This window comes from Dipodomys ordii, unplaced genomic scaffold (genome assembly GCF_000151885.1).
Source record: "Dipodomys ordii isolate 6190 unplaced genomic scaffold, Dord_2.0 Scaffold111, whole genome shotgun sequence".
In the NCBI taxonomy this organism is placed as follows: Eukaryota; Metazoa; Chordata; class Mammalia; order Rodentia; family Heteromyidae; genus Dipodomys; species Dipodomys ordii.
This window is the reverse complement of record NW_012267327.1, coordinates 3,720,896-3,744,646: the sequence shown is the minus strand read 5'-3', so window position 1 is coordinate 3,744,646 and position 23,751 is coordinate 3,720,896. Positions and strand designations below refer to the sequence as shown.

The 23,751-nt window shown below is 36.8% G+C and overlaps 1 protein-coding gene across 1 annotated transcript in view; it reads left to right on the top strand.

Moving 5' to 3' along the window:
- The window catches only part of Morc1 (MORC family CW-type zinc finger 1), a 157,051-nt gene extending 134,343 nt beyond the window's left edge, over positions 1 to 22,708 (top strand). Inside the window, exons 20-26 of the mRNA XM_013028509.1 lie at positions 4,662 to 4,731; positions 7,690 to 7,753; positions 12,072 to 12,227; positions 13,537 to 13,624; positions 14,890 to 14,943; positions 20,455 to 20,649; positions 22,592 to 22,708. Of these exons, the coding sequence (XP_012883963.1) occupies positions 4,662 to 4,731; positions 7,690 to 7,753; positions 12,072 to 12,227; positions 13,537 to 13,624; positions 14,890 to 14,943; positions 20,455 to 20,649; positions 22,592 to 22,708 (744 nt within the window). The remainder of the gene's footprint in view (positions 1 to 4,661; positions 4,732 to 7,689; positions 7,754 to 12,071; positions 12,228 to 13,536; positions 13,625 to 14,889; positions 14,944 to 20,454; positions 20,650 to 22,591) is intronic.
- Positions 22,709 to 23,751: the final 1,043 nt, after the last annotated feature.

The following is a 23,751-nucleotide window of genomic DNA, read 5'->3' as shown; positions in this document are numbered from 1 at the left end:
AAAACACTAAGAATTTGGAATGTCAACAAGATATTCACATGTAAGAGTGCTGTGGAAAAAGCTGTAGCAAAGGTAAAAATTTGGGAGTGATGGTGTTGATGAAGCCATAGCTTGACCTCATAAAAATTCAACAGATTCTTTTAAGACTTGAGAGTAGGCAGAAAGGAATCATTGCATAGGAAGAGCCAAGACATAGAGGGTTATCGAAGCTGAGAAAAAATAATTTCAAGAGACATCTTTATGCTCTTGTAACTGAACATATGCAACCACCATTCAGTTAGTTGGTCTCAAATCTGCCGATCATCTTGAATTGCTCCCTTTCACATTCTGCTTTCAGCCCATGGGTGGTCCTGCAGAATCAACTGTACTATATGGAGCATGTTCTACCATTTCTGCAGCTACTACCCTGTCCAACGCTCCCAGGGCAACACGATGGCCTTATGAATTGCCTCGCTGTTCCTCTTGGCCTCCACAATCTGAAAAATCTGAATATTCCATCTCAAGCATAAATGGCAAAACATACTTTGCCATTCTCCTCCTCTGAATGTTCTGGTGGCCTCTTCTATTCTTAGAATAGAATTCATGGTTCATGCTGTGGTTCCCATGACCTGAGTTGACCTGATCTGATCTTTCTTGAGTTCTTAACATCACTACTCCTCTCAATCTGTACAGCCATGCTGACTTCAATCTGTATAGCCATGTGGACCTTCCTTGGCTTTCAACACCCTAAGAGGCATTCAATAAGTAAAAAGTTAAACATGGAATGTAGGTCAGGTTTGGTAGTACATGCTTGTAATCCTAACACTTGCGAGTCAAAGGAAGGAAGATCATAGTTCAAGGCTAGTCTGGGTTACCCAATGAGCACCTGTCTTAAAACAATCAAACAAAAAAGTGATCTAATATTGGGTAATATAAATTCCGAGAAGAAAAATAACAGATTAGAAGAGAGTGATGGAAGACTAAGCCTTTTGCTTTATTGTGTCTACTCCCTCAACTCTACTAGACCCATACCAGCCCGACCAGCACTATCACCAACTCATGTCTTCCTGACTTGCTTCTTCTTTCATTCTATACGTTGTCAATTACTATCCAAGGCATGGGGGACCCAAAAGGGGAAAACAAAGAAGAGCATCTTCTCTGACCTTGTGGGACTGTCATAGTAGTGGAGGGTCAGATCACAGACAAAATGAATAAGTGAAATGTAGTGTATGGTAGATATTGGTAAGTGCTAAGGAGATAATCAAGCAAGGGGAAGGCATGGGAGGATTCTTTGTGATATGATAAATGTGAGCTGCAATTTTAGGCAGCACGGTCCAAGATACTAGGAGGAAACATAGAGAAGGGCTGGGGCTGGGGGATGAGACACAAATCTATAGCATATATCAAGAGAGGAGGAGGGTGGCATGTTGGTGAGAAATGACTTGAGAGAAGAAAAAGAAGAATGTGGAGAGAACAGAGAGAAACTGTGTTAGATTGCTCAAGGGACATCCATTGTTCTCTCCTGTATGTTATTTTCTTCACACAATTTACATTACCAGCCATTCTAGGACATAGTTGTCTTTCTATTTATTTCATATCTTTCTACTTCTGTAGAATTTTTTTCCCATGGAGGCAGACTTTGAACTCTTTGACTATAGCAATGTCAGACCCACACTAGGAACTCCATTTTAATGAAGACACGGATGAGTAGAGGGGAGAGGCCAGGTCACAATGTTAACTGCAAAGGCAGAGCAGAAAGGCTTGCTGAATTTGGCAGAAAGGCTTTTGCTTATCTAGTCCCTGTTCTAAGTCTGACAACAGCACCCAAGCTGGATGGGAATAAACCACAAAGGAATAGGAGGAAAGCAGTGAGATAAAGGCATCAACCAGTTCTGAAGTTTCCTTAACAGCACTTTAATTAGATGCTACAACAGCTGTTTTTTTTTTTTGCTATGTTCTTTTTCTCTAACTTACTTAGGATATTTTATCTTCTTAAATAGACAGAAAACTGTGCATGTGGTGTGATTTGACCCATTGCATCCTTTTGGAGAACTGGCAAATCTTACTCTGCTTATTATTAACATAATTGCAACTAAGGTGTCTTAAGTCTCATGTTAAATCTTAGCTGTAATCTCATGTACTGTGCTGTTTATTTCATGATTAGGTAAGCATCTTAAGAGAGAGACTGATTAGGATGTATTGTCTTCATAAACTACTTTGTTAAATGGAATTCCTTGGTACAACTACTTAAAAGTAATTCAGAGAAAAAAAAAAGATATCTCGAAACTGCAGAATATAAACTATAGACAAATCTGAGGAACTGAAGGATGTTTCTATAATGAAATAGGTGCAAAAACCTTATAAATGTGAAAACAGGAAGTGGCAAGGTGGTTCAAGTGGTAGAGCGCTAGCCTTGAGCTGAAGAGCTGAGGGACAGTGCCCAGACCCAGGGTTCAAGACCCACGACCGATAAAAATATTCTTTGGGGAGGTAGCTCAGTGGTAGAGTGCTCTCCTTGCATGCATGAGGCCCTGGGTTCCTGGGTTCAATTCCTCAGCACCACATAAGCAGAAAAAGCCAGAAGTGGCACTGTGTGTGGTTTAAGTGGTAGAGTGCCAGCCTTGAGCTGAAGAGCTGAGGGACAGCGCCCAGGCCCATCGTTCAGGCCCTATGACTGGCAAAAAAAAGGTGAAAATATACAAATAATGTAATCAGAAAGATAACTTCATGCCTTGCCTCATCATGAACCCTTCCACACCTTCCCAGCTATACTGCTCTGTTGCAAAAGGCAGCACCTTAGGAAATCAGATAATGACGCAAAGCTATTCAAAAGAAAACACTGTAGGGAGTGAATTTACCTAAAAATGTTTCAGATGGCGGCGTATACATGCAATCTAAAGAATAAGGCAAATGCAGGATAGGAAATCTCTTCTATTGTAGACATGATGAGTCTGTGGACAAGTGACATCTTTAAAGGCATATGACAGCTGAGTAGAAACAGCCCCAACAAGACAAAACTCAAAGCAGAGAACTAAACACAGAGAATGAAAGAATAATTGATTCCATGCAGCTCTGTTAATATTCTCTGCTGGAAGCAGTGTCATCTTTATTAACCTTTACACTTCCATTGGACAAGGTCTTGTCTAATTTCATCATAAGAAAAAGAAAGTCACCAAAGAAAACTAAGACATGTTTTCTCACATCTTAAATAGGATTGTCACAGATTAAAACAAAAAGTATGTGCAGTGCTTCATGTGGTTGCTGTTAACCATTGTAGAAATAGTCTATGCTATCTACATACTTAAAAAATTGTCCTCCAAAAGCCCTTACGTAGTCTAGGTTGACACACTTAATGTCATGTAGCTTTTCCTCGAATGTCAGCACAGCAGAAGAGAATTTTAATTTTATGCTATCAGAAATAAGTAAGGTATACGTTTTAAAGTCACTTTCAAGATTTTTGTAAAATATGCATTTTGATTACTTTGGGAAGTATGCATTTATTTATAATATAAGCATGAAAGTATATTGAAGAACAGTAGCTTAAAAGCAGCTTGATTTATTTTCTCCTGCCTGCAAGGTTTCTCTTTCTATTTGGATGAAATAAAAAATGGCAATGATGGACAGCTACCCAGCTATTTCATTGCTAGGTTACATATGTGCCCATTTAACCTGCTTGCTGACAGCAGTTTTCATAGTGTTATGTTCCCTTGTTTCCTGGGAGAGAAGGGAAAAGAAAAAGTAGATTGACATCATCCTCTCTATATCATGAGTAAGCTTAAGAAAACCTGGCATCTCCATGACTTACACCAAATATCAAGATAAGAGACACAGAATAGATAAAAAGGACATTTTTCTCCTCTCCCCTCCCCTCTCTGCTCCCCTCTCCTCCCCACACCTTTCCTCTCTTCTCCTTCTCCCCTCCTATTCCCTTCCTCTCTCTTTCTCTTTCCCTCTCTCCTTTTCTCTTTCCTTTCCTGTGTGTCTCTCTTCCAAAGAACTGTATTCTGAAAACCTAAGTTTGTTTTATGTGACCCTTGTAAAGTTGACCTTAAGAGAATGCCCCAAATGGCAGCAGATCCTGTCTCTACTCTTCCAGTTCTCCACCTCACACAGGCACCAGCCCTGTGCACTCAACACACTAAGGTTCTGAGCCCCTTTTAGCAGCTTCCCTGGAGTTCTGTCAGAAGATGATACTCTCCCTCCCCTATGTGAGCTCTCCAAACCCATCCCTACATGCTTACCCACCATGCTTTAGGGCATTCTTCCCCAGAATTGCATGATGTTGAGCTCCTACTCTATGTCTGCTTTGCAGCAATCAGCATGTCATAGCCTCCTCCACATTCTCTGGTTGCTCCTGGTGAATCACTTGACTTTGTTGGAGACATTCTTATAACCTGTAAAATGTGAAGTTTTACAATGTCTGTACAAATATTGACAGAAATGCAAGAATATTTTCTTGCAGAAGTGATGAGTAAAAATGACACTGCTAAACAGTCATCTTGGGATGCATGACACTATCATTTTCTCCATCCACAGTTCTCCCTCTTCCAAATGGTGTGCACAAACTTACTGTGGGTAAAGTGTTAGAATTTTGTCCTTCTCTATGAGCACCATGTTGCAAGGTCTTTGCCCAACCTTCTAACACAACACACACAGTTTTAAATAAAGAGCTTGTTTTTCAGATTCTGGATGAAGATGACACTGATGTTGCCTTGAAACAAGAAAAACAGGAGATTCCACTTTTAAGCAGAGGTAAAAATATCCAGTTTGCATAGATTAGCCCTAATACTTGGACCATTTTTCCTGTAGCTTATGCAACACCTGACATATAGATCGGAATTGGCCAGCAATTTGTACCTACAAAGATTGGTTGTTCTAGAAGTGGGGCTAGGGCTAGGGAAGCCCCTTCTTTGCCAAGAGCAGTGTTCCCCAAACTGCTACACTGTGGGGAATTCCCACACTCTTGCCACTCTCTATACACTGAGTTCCATTTAGTATTTTGCTGAGAATTTGTATCAGGAATACAATTTTCCCAAAATATGGGGGCTGGGAAGGTGGCTCAGTGGTAGAGTGCTTGCCTTGCATGCATGAGGCCCTGGGTTCGATTCCTTAGTACCACATAAACAGAAAAAGCCAGAAGTGGCACTATGGCTCAAGTGGTAGAGCACTAACCTTAAGCTGAAGTGCTGAGGGACAGTTTTGAAAATTATATTACCCTCACACTTTTCTTGGTTTTGTTAATTTTTTTTTGGATATAGACATGCATTTTTTATCTAGGACTGGCCTTAAATCATGATCCTCCTATCTGTGTTCCCTGGTAACTGGGTAACCACTATGAAACATCATGCCATTCAATGAATGAGATAGGACTCTTGTTAACTTATTTTTTTGGCCTACACTGGCCTCAAAGCTCAACCCTCCCAATCTCTACCTCCCAGATAACTGGGACTTCAGGCATGAACCACTTCCTCCAGCCCCTATTTTACATTTTTCGTTCTTTAATGCTTTTCATGTTTCCTCTGGGATTCCAAGGCTGTTTTTGTTTGTTTGTTTGTTTGTTTTATGGTGAGAATACCGTACAGAGGAGTTATAATTACATGGGCAAGAGAACGAGTACATTTTTTATCAAGCATTGTTGCCTCCTCTTTGTTTCCCCTTCCTATCCCTTCCCATACTCCCCACCTGCCCCCACCTGATCCTCCCCCCCCCAAAGTTGTAAAGTTCATTTTTCGACATAACAACTTGTACATCTCATTGTTGCAATGGGTCCACCTGTATCCCTAGTTAAACGATTTGTTTTTCCCTTCCCCTCCACATCTTATACCAACATCAAATACAGTGAAAACGGGTTACATACAAAGCAACAAAGAAATAATCTTATAAATATGTTAGAAACAATTGCATGAAAGGAAAAAAACAAAAAAAATTGAATATTTATCTTGGGGTTCATTCCCCTAACATCACCTTATCTGACCTTTTCTGCTTGACTCAGACATACACTAGTTATTGCACATAAGGGAAACCATGGGACCTATGTTTCTTTGGGCCTGGCTTACTTCACTTAATATAATTTTTTCCAAGTCTTTCCATTTCCTAACAAATGGGGCAATGTCATTTCCGAGGCTATTTTAGCAAATGTATTTATTCTTTCTAGTTCATAGGATACATTGTGTTTCAGCTTAAGACTTGAACTTATTTATAACAAAGTTGACATTTTATAGTATCTAAGCTCATGGTAATCTCCCTGGATAGAAAAAACCTGGAAACAAATTAAACTCATTATGATTCCTTTATTATATATTACATTTTTAGTATTATGCATATGCTCTTTGATTTTAGCATATCACTGGGTCCAAATGACAGTGTGAGTTATTTTCATTGCCATTGTCTTTATTCAAAATGTTTCAGTCCACTTGGTGAGTCTCTGATCCTTCGCTGAGACTGATTTTTACTAGTCCTTCTGCCTATCAACCCACTCCATCATTTTGTGTTCACTCTTGGTGATAAGTCCTTCCCTCATCTTTGTTGCTAACTGTATTGGCCATTCATTCACAGCTTTATTTTTGGATACCTTAGTTAAGTTCTTAAGAAATCACACTTTTTCTTGCTCATCTTAATTAAAATAATCTGCAGTTCCACACCAGGATTTCTTTTGCAACGATCTTTTCATTTTAAAGGCAAACTTTTTTTTAAGCTGTATCCAACTATTACTGTGTCTCCAAGTGTGATTCTGTTAGATTTCCAAATTGTGCTGAAAATTTTATAATATAAATCTTAAATTTGTTTTTAATTTTAAATACATATTCTGGATTGGGCAGAAATAAATTGTGAAATATTTTTAAATGATTATAATTATGTTAATTTTATTTTTTTATTACTTTGAATGCAGATCAGTCAGTAAAACCAGTAGTGTCTACTGTGTGCTTGGAAAACCTCTGTTTTCCATTCTCTTTTATATTTTTCAAGAAGGAGCTTAGTAAGTCCTCATCTATTCACCTATCACTTAAGCTTCCCTTGATGCTCTTTTCTGTTTACTTGGCCTTCAATAGCCCTGAAATTGTTGACAACAAATGTACTTAGCAGAACAAGATATGTGGGCAGTTATAACAAAGTGTCATACAAATAGATTTTTAAAAAAAGATATGTTGACTCATTGCTCATACTGTCCACAAGATACTCTTAGCCAATCCAAGGGTTGGAGATCTGCACTAAAACTATGGACTGGAAACAAACCATCAGTCTCTCTTTAGCTATAATCCTGAGATTCCTGAATAAGAAGCTCAATTAGAAACTACAAGTGTGTTCTTGCCTTAAACAAGTTGAACTTTTTCATTTTTTTTCAATTAAGATTTGTCAAAATGTTTTCAACTTGAACCTAGCATAGGATAATAGAGGGAGACTAGTGGTTGTCTTGACAGTTAAGAAGAGCTGTTCACTCCTCTATACTCTGGTAATAAACACAGTAAAACAGTACAAGTTCTCACAGAGGTTCTTCAATTATTATATATACTATATATTTTATTAAAATTATTATAAATGTCTTTATGAACACATTGCAGATAATTTTAAAATAGGTACAGTTTACAAATGGATGTCTGACAATATATTTATATGTAAGTAGTTAATGAACCAATATTTCTTTTGGTTCATTTTACTGCATGAACATCAAACTGTAATGGACTTCGCTTTTGCCTGTTTTCTTTTTTGAAGAAAAAAAGCAGTACAACGGTATTCCAGCAATAAATGGAAAATCTTCATTGCTTAACCAGAAAAGGTAAGTGTATAATTGTACAACTTCCAAGTGGGTGAAATTATAGTGTTGAAAAGTAATTATCAATGTTTAAATACAAGAAGAAAGTTAATAATAGCAACAAAGGCAATAAGAACGGAACCACATTTTACAACATAAAGAGCAGAAATTCACCTTTTCCCAGCCTGTTTTATTTCTTTTGTGAGGACCTAGAAAAAAAAAATGAAAGAGAACGGGCAAGTAAGCAAGTTAAATGGCCATAATAGCCAAGGAATTGAAAATGTCACACTTAATATAAGGTGACTATGAATTAATGAACTGATTTTTTTTCTGTGTGGCTCATTGACTTACTGTTAAACATACATGTAATTATAATCTTCTCATTCTAGAATTTACTTGACGAGAATTTTGTCACTCTCAAAATCAACTGGATATTTTCTTTTTTTAAAAAAAGAAAAATGCTCATTTTCTATTTACTTTGTTCTGGTGAATAACATTTTATTTCTTATTACTTGTTATATACACATTGTTCTAATAGAAAAATTATATATATTTATGGTATACAACATGGTGCTTTGAAACACGGATATGGTGTCAGCTAAGTTAAGCCAATAACTTGCAGATTGTCTCACAATGCACTTTTTAAAAGTAGTTGTGCAAAGGTGCTGCTATTCAACAAATCAGTTTATAAGTATAATGTTTCTTGATTGATAGCACCTCTTTCATTATCCTCCCCCATCTCTCCCAACCCAATCCCTGAATATTTCAATATCCTTTAGAATTTAAAAACATGTTTTCAAGGATTCAACTACTTACCTCTTCTACAAACTTATCTAGGCTGCTTCCAGACATGCAGACTGTGCCCAGAGACACCATGAAATAATGGCAGGAATAACAACAGAGGAGCTTTCATTTGCACGAATGTGTTGACAGGGGAGTTAATGACTCCTCCACTCAAATCCACCTCTCTCCTTTTCCCTACCACCTTCAAAGTCAAATGCAAATTCCTTAGCATGGTGCAACTTCCCTTCACTCTCCTTAGTTGTCATCTTGCTTCCCAACAGTTCTAAATTACTTGCAACTTTAACACATCCTTCTGTCTCTTTGTGCTTCCCCTTCATTTGAATTCTATCTACAACCTGTATATAAGTCTCCATCGCTCTTGCTTTCGGTCTTATTTAGCTCAGTGGTTTCTTCTTTGGGGCCTTGCTACACGCTCAGACAAATGGAGATGTTCACCAAATCACTCTTGCTGTTACCAGGTTGCGTCATAATTCCTTCATCTTCAGTGATTATATGCTGAATGACGTTTATGCCTTGCCACACAAGCAGCCATTCACAGTCAGATGGAATCATCCGACTGGACATCTATCCTCATATTGTAAACAAGCCTCATTTGGACAGAAACAGTGTCCTGTGTCTATATCAGAATCTCTGAGAAGTCATTCCTGAAAACTCATTCCCAAAAGACAAGTCACACTCTACTGTGAGATCAGGAATCCTGTTGGATATCTTTTAAAGAATTCAATAATATCTCCTTCGATCATCTATTTATTTTCACCATTTTTAATTTAAGCATTTTCTTCGTTTTCCAGTCAGTGAATTCACTCCATAGAACAGAGTCCATGGGGTTCATCCTTGTGTTTAGAATGGCATTTGCCTCACAGCTGGTGTTCAATATTTATTTGACACATTCAAACGTCTAAACATAATTGTGTGTGTTTCACACATTTCTTTTATGAAGTTGTATTTTTTTTTTGTCAGTCGTAGGCCTGAACTCTGTGCCTGGGTGCTGTCCCTCAGCGCTTCAGCTTGAGGCTAGCGCTCTACCACTTGATCCATAGCACCACTTCCGGCTTTTTCTGCTTATGGGAATCTGTTGAGGAATCGAACCCAGGGCCTCATGCATGCAAGGCAATCACTCTATCACTGAGCCACCTTCCTAGTCCCAAAGATGTATATTTTTGTAGCACTGTTGACTCATTAACACAATATAAATATTAAGACTGCAATCCAATCTAAACAACCTTAATGGAAGGAATTTAAGAAACACATTACTAACAATAGTAATCATGAGGCAGGTGAAGTAAACATGGGGAAAATGGAGTCAGAGACTCAGAGACAAACACTGTATTGGTGCATAGCTTGATTTAATGAACTGGCTTTTGTTTTTCTTTTGTTTTGTTTTGCTTTAAGCTTTGCATTCCTTCACTGAGCAGAAATATATAGTAGAAACAAAAGCAAAAACAAAACAAAAAACTCCCTCATTTTACTGTGCCCACTTGACCACATGGGCAAATTCAATTCTGGAAAGCAAATAAAAGTAGCTTAAAGAAAGATACTTATCCTGGGAATGAAACATGTAGTCAAATGACCCCTTTGATCACAGAAGTGTTTACAAAGGGAAACTATTTATATTGAGTAAGGACATCTGTCTTAAAATGAGCTTCTGGTGAAACCCATCCTTTGTTTAAGGGGTATTCCAGGAAAGTAACCATTGATGCCACAGGTTCCAGTTACTACACAGTTTTACAGCAAGAATAATTAAAGACATATCAAGTGTCCAGAACAAAGGGGAGCACTCAACCTCAGAGAATGTAAATCAATCTTCAACCTACCTTTTTATCTTAAATACCCCTGATGCCAGTGCTCCTCTTTACATGCACCCACATGCCTGTCTGGGTATATACAGCCTTTTCCTTTCCTTTGCTTTACTAATAAACTTTCTTGGTCTCTATGTCTAAAATATTTTTTACAACACCATTACAATCCAATATCCAAAGCAAGGACTTCTCCCTCTGGGGACCTCCTCAGCCTACTTTGGTCCCAAGGAAAATGATATGGATAGTCATACTAACAATTTTTAGGTACTACTTGCTGAGTACTTACTGATGCTGAGCAATGGGCTAAGCTCTTTATATTTGCCGTTTAACTTCAGCACAACTCTATGAAGTAGATTCTATTATTACTGATAAAAGCCACCAGTTCTGAGAAGAAAGCATTCTGCTTCTGTGAATTTTACCACCACTCCTAATACCACCATGAATTTCCAGTATCATTAAAGTAAAATTAAATAAAATAAAAGATTTTCTCAGTAAAATTTCAGCATTAAGGGAGTTATAATTAAAAAATGAGCATTTAGACTTTGAGTGTTCCCTAGCAGACAAGCATTCATTTATGTGTCCTCAATTTTAAAAAGCCAGCTAGACAGTGTAATGAATGCTAATGAACTATTGACAGTAGAAGCACATTACATTTGATATTAACTACTATCAGATTTTCAAAAGGCCCTCCTAGTGTAAACGTATAAAACTCTCTAGAGCTGTGATCTTAATTTATGGATGTCAGCATGAAAGGATCACAAAAATCTTATCACTTGAAATAAAATGCTATAAACTTTTATTTTATCCACTTACCCATCTTCACCTCCTGTATTTTTACCGCTGTTGGCTTCTTGTGTTTGTCTGAACCCGTCAAACTCAGGGCTCTGGTCTCACAATGTATCACACTAACTTAGATGCCCTCCTTACAACTTTTTTTTTCGTTGTTGTTGTTGGTTGTGAGGCTTGAACTCTGGGTATGGGTGCTGTCTCTCAGTTCTTCAGCTGAAGGCTACCACTTGAGCCACAGTGCCACTTCTGGTTTTTTTGTGGTCTATTGGAAATAAGAGTCTCATGGACTTTCCTGCCTGGGCAGGCTTTGAACTGTGATCCTCAGATCTCAGACTCCTTAGTAGCTGGAATTACAGGTGTGAGCCACCGGCGCACCCAACTACAACTTGTTTTCTATAACAAGGTATCTTGTTAAAACTTGGGTCAGATCGTCTTTCTGATATGTGGGAAACCTTGCCCTCCCCATGCTACAAACCACTGACCTGTCTCAGTCTCTCTTTCCATTTTCTGCTTACTCCTCCACCAAGCTCTGACTTTCTCATTCTTCCTTGACTGGCCCTTAAGCTTTTGATACCACAATTACTTAACTTTCCTCCAGATATTCAGGAAATATTTATCTTAGCTACTTCTTTTTCCTCCCAGTTGAAAGCAAAACTTGAGTTACTTACCATAAAAAATATCCAAGGGGTAGGTGGCCCATGCTGTTAAGAATAATTTAGCCTCAGTCAATTTATTATGACTAACTTCAAACTTAGAAGCTTACATGTTATGAGTAGATAGCAATTATCATAGGTAAGATTTTTCTGTGTGACTACACAAGATGGAACTTTTAACACCAACTTGCAATCCTTGCTTTCATTTATATTGACATTTCACCTGTTAGAGTGAATGTTTCAGAAATGATTTGTATGATAGCTAACGTGGTTCCTATTTTCAAATTGTAACTTTAGCTTGCCCAGGGTGCCAAGGGAAGATATTAGTCCAAGTTCTGGACATGAAGCTAAGGTTTCTGTGAGTGTTGGTGGCCATGTTTCTTCTTCACTAATGACATTGTCTCAGAGCACATCTGTTAAGGAAATAGTGAGAAAACTCACATCTAATTTAAGGTAAAAATAATTACAGATACTTTTTATATTTTCTTAAGCTTCCTAAGCACTGGAAATTCTTGTTTTTTTTGTGTTTTTTTTTCTTCTACTGAATGTTAATGTTACTGGCTAAATTTAATGGAATGATTTTGCCATGTCTCATAGCTCTACTGAATTAGATATGCTGTTCTTTGATGTGGACAAGCACCAGTGGCTCATTCCTGTAAGCCTAGCTATTCAAGAGACTGAGACATGGAGTATTGCATTTTGAAGCCAGCCAGATCAGAAAAGTTAGCCAGACTGTATTTGTAAAATAAGTAGCAAAATGCCAGGGTAGAGACAAGGCTCAAATGGTAGAACAACAATCATGAGCAAGCAATTCACACAAGTGTAGAGCCTTAAGGTCAAGCCCCAGTAACCACATAAAAACAAATAAAAAATCAGACCTATTGTCAGTACCTACCTATTGGAAAGCAAGTTAAGTAACTATACATCCAAACTCTGCTGCCATATCCATACATGTTTATCTAAGTGTGATAGTATGAATTTAGTCTGGTTTCTTATTTATTAGTTTTAAGTTTCAGACATATGATTTGTTGAGTAAAATGGGAAATATGCAATAAACTGTATTTATGCATTGACAAATATGTGTGTGCCTGCATACATCTGAATAAATGTATGAGTAGCACTTAAAATGGAAAATAGACGTATCCAATGATAAGTTCATTTTACAAGTAAGCCAGGCTCTCTTAATAGTGAAAGTATCATTTTTTGAGTCTTTACTATATTTTAGGCATTAACTCAGGTGCTTTTTAATTAGTTTTCTTACTCCTACAAATTTGTGAGATGTGTATTATATATTTTTTGTGGATGAGAAAATGAAGATTAGAGAAACCAAGTAGCACATTAAAATTCACATTAAAATTCACAAAGGCAAATTACTGAGCTACTAAAGACAAGACTGGAATGTAAGCCCAGAGTCTCTTGTTTGAAATGTAATGCTTTTAACCGCTGATAGAAAGGTTTTCCTGCTTTCTATACTGTCATACTTAGATAAACATGTATGAGTATTGCAGCAGAGTTTGGATGTATAGTTACTTAAACATTTATGTTCCATTCTAGATCATGCAAACTATAGTTTTCACTCAGTTTCGTCTTGCAAAAGTATGTTCCTTTCTCTAGTCTGTATTTCCTGAAGTTTTGGAAAATACAGTCCTCAGGAGTAGCTGGTGCTCATCTTTGTCAGGAATTAGAATGGCCACTTTGGACAGGTGAGTGCTACATCTCTTGTCCTGGTACCTTCATTCTTCTGCTGTGCTTGTCTTCCTAGGGAAATTCTTCAGTATTTTGTTCCTGACTGTCAGCTACCACCAGGATTTGAATACACATCTGTAGAAGAACTTTTGGAAAATTCTGAGGTAAGTTGTCTGTTTTTAAATCTTTGAAGAAATGAATAGTCTAAGTTTAATCTTCAGTGTAGAAAATGGTGAAATGTTACCTGCTAGCAGGACTTAAGTGAACAAAGACAGGATTCTTACAAGTGAGTGATGCACATAAAGCTGCGTGTGAAATGAGGCATAAAAACAGTAGAGAACATCTTCCAGATTGAGAATGGCAGGTTGCAGATATTTCCCTCTCTCCTTAGCATCCTGTCCTGAAAAGCTAGGTGAGGACTGTGAAGATCAACTACCTCAGAAGCTTAGAGCCCCTGTTTCTGTAAGCCTCAGAGCTTGTAGAATTGATTGGCACACGTGGAAAGACTGTCAGTGAAAAGAACCCAGTTAGTAACAAGACTGGCTTGCTATATACCCCAATGAATCTTGGTATTCTCTAATTTTCGAATCTGTAATTGTTTCTACCTGCTTACCACCTCTAATGCTTTCCCCTCTGCACTACATGATGGAATTGTTCTTGTCATAGCCAGGTGTGACTGCTGGGGCAAGCAATTCAGTAGTCATTTACTTTACTTGATTTTCAGTTGCTCACTTCCTCTCTCTTGAAAGACTTCTTGTATCTTCCATGATGATACACTTCTCATTTCTTTGCTTTCCTTCCCTTTATCTTTTATTTGGCAGTTCTTTTCTCCTTGGATTCCATCATGTCTGTGAGTTCATTTCTGTATTGTGTTCCTCTGTCTACTAAAGGCCATTTCTAGGTGATACTAGCTAATACCTGGCTTTCCAAATTTTCCCATATGCTCATGACTCTTTTTCTCTGGTACTCCCTTCCAGAGTATCTGACTCCAACTGCTTTCTGCATGTCACCTTCAAAAAATTTTAAAATATACTCTTATTGTTAAGGTGTTGTTCAGAGGGGTTACTATTTCATAACTTGGGTAATGAATGTTTCATTTTTTGTACAATGTCACCCCTTCCTTTACTTTCCCTCATATCATCTTTTGAATAGTCATTACTTCACCTTGATTTGTAAATCTGCATGTTTGAAAACACTTTATTTATGTAATCTTTCTTTTGGTATAAAGGAAAATATAATTTACAAACATATAATTTACTAAAATATAATTAACTAAATTGGTCTCAGGCTTAAAAGACCCGTAGGACCAATGCTGGCTAGTTCTGGGCTTTGATGCTTTTAGTACTAGATATTTAGATATTATAACTCTATTGTAGACAACACACTCTCTAAAGTTAATATCCTTTCTTATTATCATTTATGAAAACAGCTGGAGCAATGCCCAGAACAGAAAAACAAAAAGCTGAAAGAATGTTTCAACCAGGTAAGCTTCTTCTCAATGTAGCCATTTATATTCTGAATGACCCTGTGTTCTAAAGGGGAAACAATACACATTGGTAAATGTTAGGTTTAGAAGGAAATCAAATTTGCATTTACTTATCAAGACACATATTAATTTATAGTATATCACATATCAAAAAACAACTCTTTTTGACTTTTAAAATGTAACTGTTTCCATAATATAGAGCTTATGAAACACTTGGAGGAGAACTGTATTTTGAACAAAAACCAGGGCATTCTGAATCTAAGAAATATAGCTACTGAATCTTTGAAACAATAGTCTAAAACAGAAATTGTAGGTTAAGGCTTTAAATTATTTCAGACAATTTGATATCCCTTTTTTCTAGTATCTTATGTTTAAGTTTATGATTTTTCCATTATAAAAGTAGTTATATAAAACAATGCTAAGGAATTTAAAGAAAGGAATTAAAAAAAATAATCCACAGTTCCAAACCAATCAAGTCTACTATTTTTATTTATTATACTTCAAACTTCTCTCTCTGCATAGATTATTTAAAAGTGTAAAATAATGTCATCTGTGTATTTGTTCTTTTGTTTACGTGGCACTGTGGCTTTGACTTCAGGGCCTGGAGCTTACTAGGCTGGCATTCTATTACTAACCTATACCACCAGACTTTGTCGATCTGCTTTTTCAAGCTTAGAAGGAAAATAGAGTCCATGGTGTCTTTCAGTCCTATTACAGAAATAGCTAAAAATCATAAGGCCTTAATTCTCTTATTTCACAATGGGAAAGTAAACTTGGTCACAAAGTGAGGTTGGCCAAGCTAACATAGGGATTCATATTAAAGCTGAGATGACCATTGAGTCTCCCATACTCATTCTCTGACATTGCATAGGTGCAATAGCTTTCCTTTTTCTTTTTGGCAAGACTGGGGTTTGAACTCATGGGGCTTCTCGGTGCAACAACTTTTCATGGCATCAGGAGCAACATACAGATGTTAAGTCTCCATTACTCATTATCTCTTTGTGGACCTTGTATATCAGGTCCACCACTAGCACATACTTTAGCATTGCTTTCTGTTGCTTTTAGACATCTTCTGGAAAACTACTGTAACAACATGCAGATCTGTTACTAATAGGAAGCAAATGGCAGTCCTGATATTGTGCAGACCGCAACTATAATCAAAGGGACTGCCTCATCTCTTCTGTAGATGATGGTGTATCATTGAATAACCTTGTTTTGTTCTGTTTTTGTTGTTTGTGGGACCTGAACTCAGGGCCTGGGTGCTGTCCCCGAATTCTTTTGCTCATGGCTAGCACTGTAACACTTTGAGCCACACTTCCACTTCCAGTTTTAGGGTGGTTTATTGGAGATAAGTATCTCATGGACTTTCCTGCCTGGGCTGGCTTTGAACGGTGATCCTCAGCTCTCAGCCTCCTGTGTACCTAGTATTACAGGTGTGAGCTACCAGTGCCAGGCTAAACTTCCAGCTCTTTACTGGTTAATTGGAGGTAAGAATCTCAAGGATTTGTCTCCAAGAGCTCTCTTTGAATCTGAAGCCTCAGATCTTAGCCTCCTGAGTAGGATTATAGGCATAAGCCACTACACCTGGCTGTTGCTCTCTTGAAGATGTCTGTTCCTCTGCTCAGTTTCTTTCATTTTATTTTCATGCTCTCAACTAGATTATAGCCCTGGAAGTTAGTAATATTGTTGTATCAGACCCTGTGTCACAACAGCATTCAGTAAGTACCTTCAAATGTATCTGGATTTAATATTTGTGTATTAAACCAAAGTTGATTATTCCTGTCAAGATGTCTGCCCACACACACATGGGCATATTATATCCCTGTTTATCTGGTCCAAAATTTATAGATCCCATATTTGTATCTTATTTTTTTTACACAAACTTGTTAGGATTTTAGAGCTACAAAATTGCTCAAGCTGAACTTTCTAAATTTAAGGCAGAAAACTTAAATTTCAATTTAATAGTGTTTCTTTCAAACCATAATTCTATTCTGAATTATTATAGTGTGGAAAGAATTCCATTTCTGATCTGCCACAATACCTTTTCAAAAGTAGGTTTAACCAGCAGAACTAAACCTCTCAACTTGTTCCAATTTGTCTCCTCACCTTAATTAAAATATCTTTTTTTTTCATTGAGCATTAAAATTTGCCACTATTGTCATCTAGGCACCCTCAGAAGACGTTAACCCAAGGAAAGCAGACTAATAAATCAAGAACATGGATAGTATTGTTTGAAGGAAATATAGCTTGTTGGTTATAGAAGAATGAACTTGTAGAGACTATTAATGCAGTGTGTGTGCTATGTAAATATTCTTGATGTTGAGGCATAATTTTATTCTTCTCTTGCTTTTAATTTTAAATATATAATGTATGAGTCATAGGAAGTTACAGATACTTAACCAAGCAGTCCTGGGAAGCCATCACTGTTTTCTCAAGTGGTCAGATTTTACAATAGAGTGCATATCAAAATCAGGAAACTCAGTAGTGCTATTAGGAGTAGGCTATGTGTAGTTCTATGTCCTTTTATCAGATGTCTTGGTTTGGGTAAACACTACTTAAATCACAAAACTTCCATCATTACAAAAATAGCTCCTTGATACTCTCCTTTCATGGTCACACCACTCTGTGCCCACAAAACCCTCCAACTTTTGGCACTAATATTACTATCGTCTTGCCATTTCTGGAAAGTGGTAGAAGTGAAATTATGTAACCTGAGTTATTTTCTAATTGTCTTTCTTCATTCAACATCTCTTCAGGTTTATTCAAGTGTTTCATCTTATGCTCCTTTTTATGATTCATAAGCAATACAGCCATATTTTCATATAATGATGTTACTAATATTGTATATCTAATTTTTACTTTGGGGGTTTTGTTTATTGTGGTTATTTTTGTTTTAAGAAAAATATTTCTTGGCTTTTATTATTCAGAATGGCAAAGTCTAATGTTGTAGAATTCTGACAACTAAGAACTCTAAGTGACTGGTGACATGTAAACTATATGTGGCCTGTGTCCTTATTATAGCTGAGTTGAATTATTTGCCTCTCAAAGAAAAGGAAGAAATGACCTTGAGTTTTTATGGAGAGTCTACAGGAAGCATGTGGGAAGCTTCTTGGTGGGTGTAGGGGGGATACATGGTCGTTGTCTAGGTAAGCTGCTTCTTGCAGGGTGAATTAAAGATGTTCAAAGTAATTAACTATAATATATTTTACAAATCAAAATAGTTAGAAGAGCTGATTTTGAATATACTCACCATACCAAAAAATGATGAAAGTTTAAGCCTATAGATAATGATATGTTAATTAGTCTGGGTTGCAAATTACTCAATATACACATGAGTCTACACAAATAGAAAGGTGGATATCTTCCAAATTTTCTGCATGTAGCCCAGCAGGAAGGATTGGCAGGTCTGCAGTTCCCTGGGAGTAGATGCTATACACGTCTGGTCTACTGACTCCTCACTATTTAATATTTGCTTTCTGTCTCAAAAAAATGGAGCAATGAACAAAACCAAATGTATTTTACATGGAAGATACATGCCAGAAGAAGGGGCAAATAGAAACACTAATAAACACGATGTGGAATAACAAACTAACATTCAAATAAGTAAATATGTAATTTGATGGTGCTCTAAATAACTGTTCAAGGCTGGTGTGTTAGAAGAAGAGGAAGGCAAGTTCAGATGTATGGGTAAGGGGCAGCTGAAGAACTAATGTTCCAACCTAGTCCTGAGGCAAAAAAGGGAGCCTCTTGCGGCTGTGGGGCTGATGTTACCAAACTAAGAACACAGCAAGAGGAAAGGGCCTGAGGCAAGAATGAGCTTGGTAAATGCTTGGAAGGAGTCAGACTAGAAGTAAGAAAATAAAGAACTAGGGACAGCCAGGTCAAAAATTTTAGAGTCTGCTTCTTCATGCTTCAAACAAGCTTCCAGGCATTTTAAGACTCGAAAGTCTGAGAGTTCTTTACATATTCATCTGCAAACCCCATAAGCAGTTACATTTTCAAGTTCTATTACATATACCCAAACCCACACAATCAACGTTTCTAATATGGAATACTATTTTGGTTTCTGCTCCCTCAGGCTCCTCTCAATTAATAGAATATGAAGCATGCAACTAATCAGAATACAAGTTACAAACATAAATCCAAGTTAAGTACTCTAAATTGGGACGTTAATGTTTCTTAATTTAATGGAGACCCCACACTCTCCTCTCAGCTCTAATATCAGAATTCTAGTGGAGACACAATGCCCTTTCAATAATTGTATATTTGTATTATCTTTTCTGTTAACATGAAAGTTCTTGGGAGCACAGATTACCTTGTGCATCTTTCTAACACTTGCAATTAAATTAAAGTCCTTGAATTTAAGAAGTAGTTGGTGAATGATTATTAAGCAGAACTACAGACAGGCAAGTTTTTTTAAAAAGGATTTTACAGAAAGAAAGCAAACTTACGAGAGTAATGAGTAGCTAAGAGATAATGAGGAAGGGCAGTTCACAGGGAAGGTTGGCACATAGTGGGGAATGTGTTAGAAGAGGCACAGATTGGTAGGGTAAGCCCAGAAGGCATTTGATGAGGGCATTTTACAAATTTCCTGGCATCCTAGTCATATTAGAAAACAGAAATCTCCTCATTACAGAAACATTAAAATGTTTGTGATGGGATTTGTCCTGTATCTGCTTTCTCATATTCCCCTCACCCCAGTCCTCTCAAAATGTTGATATAAGTGATTAATATCATTCTAAAATAAAAGCATCTGGCCCTCCATTGTGTCTTTCTACTTCATGGTGCCTCAGGCCAGCATACCATCTTGGAAAACAACTAAGACCTTTAAATCAGCTGAGGGCATATGCTTTCCATACTCTTTGCACTGCAATAAAGAACCCAAGAGAGGGAGGGAGCAGAATGCCTCCTTCCATAGCTTCTGTGCTTTATGGGGACACAAAAGACTTAAGTTATAAATAACACAACGTCATCTTCAAGTTAGCCCAAATGACTGACCATCTGTCATTGCCTGTGAGTTACTGGCACTGTTGAGAGAAGGCAATGGTACTTGCCACCCTTATGCCTTGAAGAGTTTCCTATCACTCATGGGAGAGCAAATTCAACATTCATAGGGCTTCTTCTTCATTCCAAAGCAAAGCTTTCCAAGCCTACCTTGGTATGCCTGTCAGCCTTTATAATGACTGTATATTTGCCACCTTTTTCTCTTCCTCTTTCATCATATAGTAAGCTCCTTAAAGGTATCAGCAATTTGTAACCTGTACCACACTTACATAGTAGCATGCACACTTGGCACATGTGTGCAGAATTGTAATATGGAGTTAGGGTTAACTATGATGTTATATTTATATAGCTATCTGTATCTATATCTAGTTTTATATATCTATATCTATATCTAGTTATCTATATATCTTAGTTACCTTAGTTATCTATATTATAGAATTAACTGTGATCTTAGACTGTTTTAAAAACACATTGAGTCTATTTTTTAAAAAAAAATATTCCTAGATCCAGAATGTATACATGGTCCATTATGAAAAAAAGCTAAAGAGAAAAATTCAGTCCCTCATTTATGATGTGAACAGAAGAGCAATACTTACTGAAATCTCTTGGGGACAATGTGAAGAAAAAAGGAAGAAAGCTGAGTGTAAACTTAATGACCTTCGTATGAAAGTGGTGGTACTGCTGCAGAAGCTTCAGCTGGTAAGTGATAAGTGTGTGTGTGTTGCAGAGATGTACAAAGATCCTGTCACCAGGTCCCTCCTGACTTTGTCATTGTCATAGTGACCTTGAATAAGTCACCTAACCTACTGCCTTGTTGGTTTCAAAGACCAGGTGAACCAATTTTGAAGAGATGTATTAAAACATTAAAAAGTTATTTTCTCCTTTTCTCTCAACATATATCAGAATCTGTGCTGTGGGTAAGCCATCACCTTTGGTATCTCATCCAATACCATGTGTCCAATAGGAAACTTGTTGCAACTTTTTAGAAAGCAAGATATTTAATTTTAAGTTCATAAATCTTTTAAAAAAGAAATCCTGAGGGACAGCGCCCAGGCCCAGAGTTCAGGCCCCATGACCAGCAAATAAAATGAAATAAAATAAATAAAAATAAAAATAAAGAATGCCCCTAATCTTAGAGAAGAAACAGCATGTAAGTATAATTAGTATGAGTTTTATTTACATATTTTTAATGCATCAAAAATCAAGACTCAATGATATATTGAACTAATTAGGAATGACCTTCTATAAAAGCACATGAAATACTGATACTGTACAGAAAAATGAAAATGGAATAACCAAGATTGCAAAGCCATTCTGTAGGTTCTAAAAGTTAAGTGAGAAACCCAAGGCAGCATGGTGAGTTCAAAGAGCATGTTGTCTTCAGATTATAGCTCTGAGTACTGACTGGGATGGGAGACTGAGTTGTCCTGGCCCAGGAATTGTTGGAGAAGCAGAGGTGAGTCACTGAAGAAAACCTTGAAGGATTGAAGACGGCGTTGGCCATGAATGGGCTGGGGGAGAGACAAACCAACTCACCATATACCACAATCAAAATATGAGGAACATAGATCTGAAGTCAGACTGCCTGGGTTTCCATCCTATCTCTAAAATTTTTAATGTGTGGGTTTATTTTTCTATCCTCAAGTATGCATCTTTTGACTTACCTAGATTTTTTCTCTTGTATTTAATACAAAATGAAATGCAGAAAAGGTTTCAGAAGGGAGAAATCTCCCTTCCTTTTGGTGATCTAGGCAGCAATTAAAATGCTAAATTATTAAAATAATAAAGGAGGATTAACACTAACTGTTCTCACATTATCGTAATTGCATTTGTGTTTCTATCAACAACACGTCAGCCGATTCTTCATGTTTATTATTGCTGTGTGGTTTGAGTGGAGCTCTTTTGGTTCTTCGGCTGGGAGAGTTTGTACATGTAACTGACTTTTATAGGGAAGCTCTAGTTTTGGAGCCTGGCACATGGTGTAGTTTTGTGATTTTTTTTTTGTTTCAATAACAAGACATTTTAGAAAGAGTAAAGAAATTCTATGTCATAGAAATTGGATAATGCTTTCAGGTAATCAAAAACATGAAAAACAATTCTTAGTGCTCACAATAGAAAAAATCTATGTTTATGAAAAAAATAGAATGAGAATAAACTACTGAATTTAAAAAATACTGATTTACCTTCATGCCAAATATGTGGGTTTTCCCAAAGTATCTATTTTATTCAGAAAGTTTGGTGGAGACACAAACGTTGTTAGTGTCATGTGAAATAGCTGTAGGGTGTTACCCTAAGAAATGTAGCCTAACTGAATTATTCTCATTCCCCTACTTGAAAGTTCTGTTTGCCAGATCAATGGCCACAGAATAAAGCAGAGAAGGTGGCTTGTGAGGGAATGTTTAGAACTAGGACAACTAGATCATTTTTAAGAAGGAAGGAGCTACAAGTAGAACTCGTCACCACTAAAGGAGACAAATTACTCTTAACCACTTGAAAGCATAAATGAGATCAAATGAGAAAGCATTTGAAAAAGTTTCAAAGCACTGCTAAATACAGACAGGTGGACTTGGAAGACCACCTAGATGACAGAGGTAAGCGGTGGGTCCTCTTGCCTGGTGTGACTGTGGCTTTTCTCTTCCAGGGTTGTCCAGTGGGTGACCTGGAACAGATTGATGCTTATTTAGAATCTTTGCTTCAAGAAGATAATCAACTTTTCCGGAAGACTTTAAATAAGGAGTTTCTAGATGTGGGACATTAGTCTCCAGAAAATAATGAAGGCATTCAATGTTAAGTCAGGAAAGGTAGTTCTTTTCTAAAAAAAATAATTCTAAGAAAATTAGGAGATTCTTTTCAAACTTTTTTTTTTGTAAAGTTTAGCTTGTTTAACTATGAAAAGCTCCATAGAGATGGGAATTGCTTTACAAGCTAATACTTCCTAATTTTACTTCCTAACTCTTCCTATGCTCTCTCATATTTTCTAGAGTGTTCTTATTCACATCTAAGGAAAATAAGAATATCACACTTAACTTTGCTTTTACTTCACTGTCAAAACATGAAAACAGCAGTTTTTAAAATCCATATGAAGCTGAGTGAGGTGATGCATGACTGTAATCCCAGCTATTTAGGAGATCAGAGATTAGGAGGATCAAGATTTGAGGCTGGCCCCTAACAAAACATGTGAAACCACTACAGAAAAAAAAAAATTAGCCAAAGTGAAAAAGGGCTTAGGGTTCTGGCTTATAATAAAGTCTTTGCTTAGGTGGTACAGAACTCTGAGTTTAAGCCCTAGTAACAGAAAAAAAAGTCACTAGACAAAGGACTTAGAATCTCATGTGCTTGAAACATGTTGAGAAAGACATTCTATTACTGTAGACAAAACTTAATAAAACTGAAAATATAAATCTCACTCTAACTTTTCTAGTAAACAAATCACTGAATCATAGTATATACATATTGCTCATATGTAAGAATTATTTTACAAAGTTAAGAAATTATATAGGTAAGAAATTTCACATGTATAAGAAATTATGTTTTATACTGTCTTTAATAACTGTTTTGTTTTGCTTTTTGAAAAATGTCTTCAATTTTGGACCAAAATAAAACATTTAATACTCACTTGTAGAATTGCATGATTTAATTTATGTAATGTACATAGTACAAAATTTAGAATATATGAAGTGCGATATAGTCTCTAATTGGTGCCTTTACTTACATTCCCCAGGAGACAGGTTGGTGTGAATTTTCTCAGTTCCTGAGCTTCTACACTAATATGTTTTACCAATGATCTGTGACTCTTTCTCC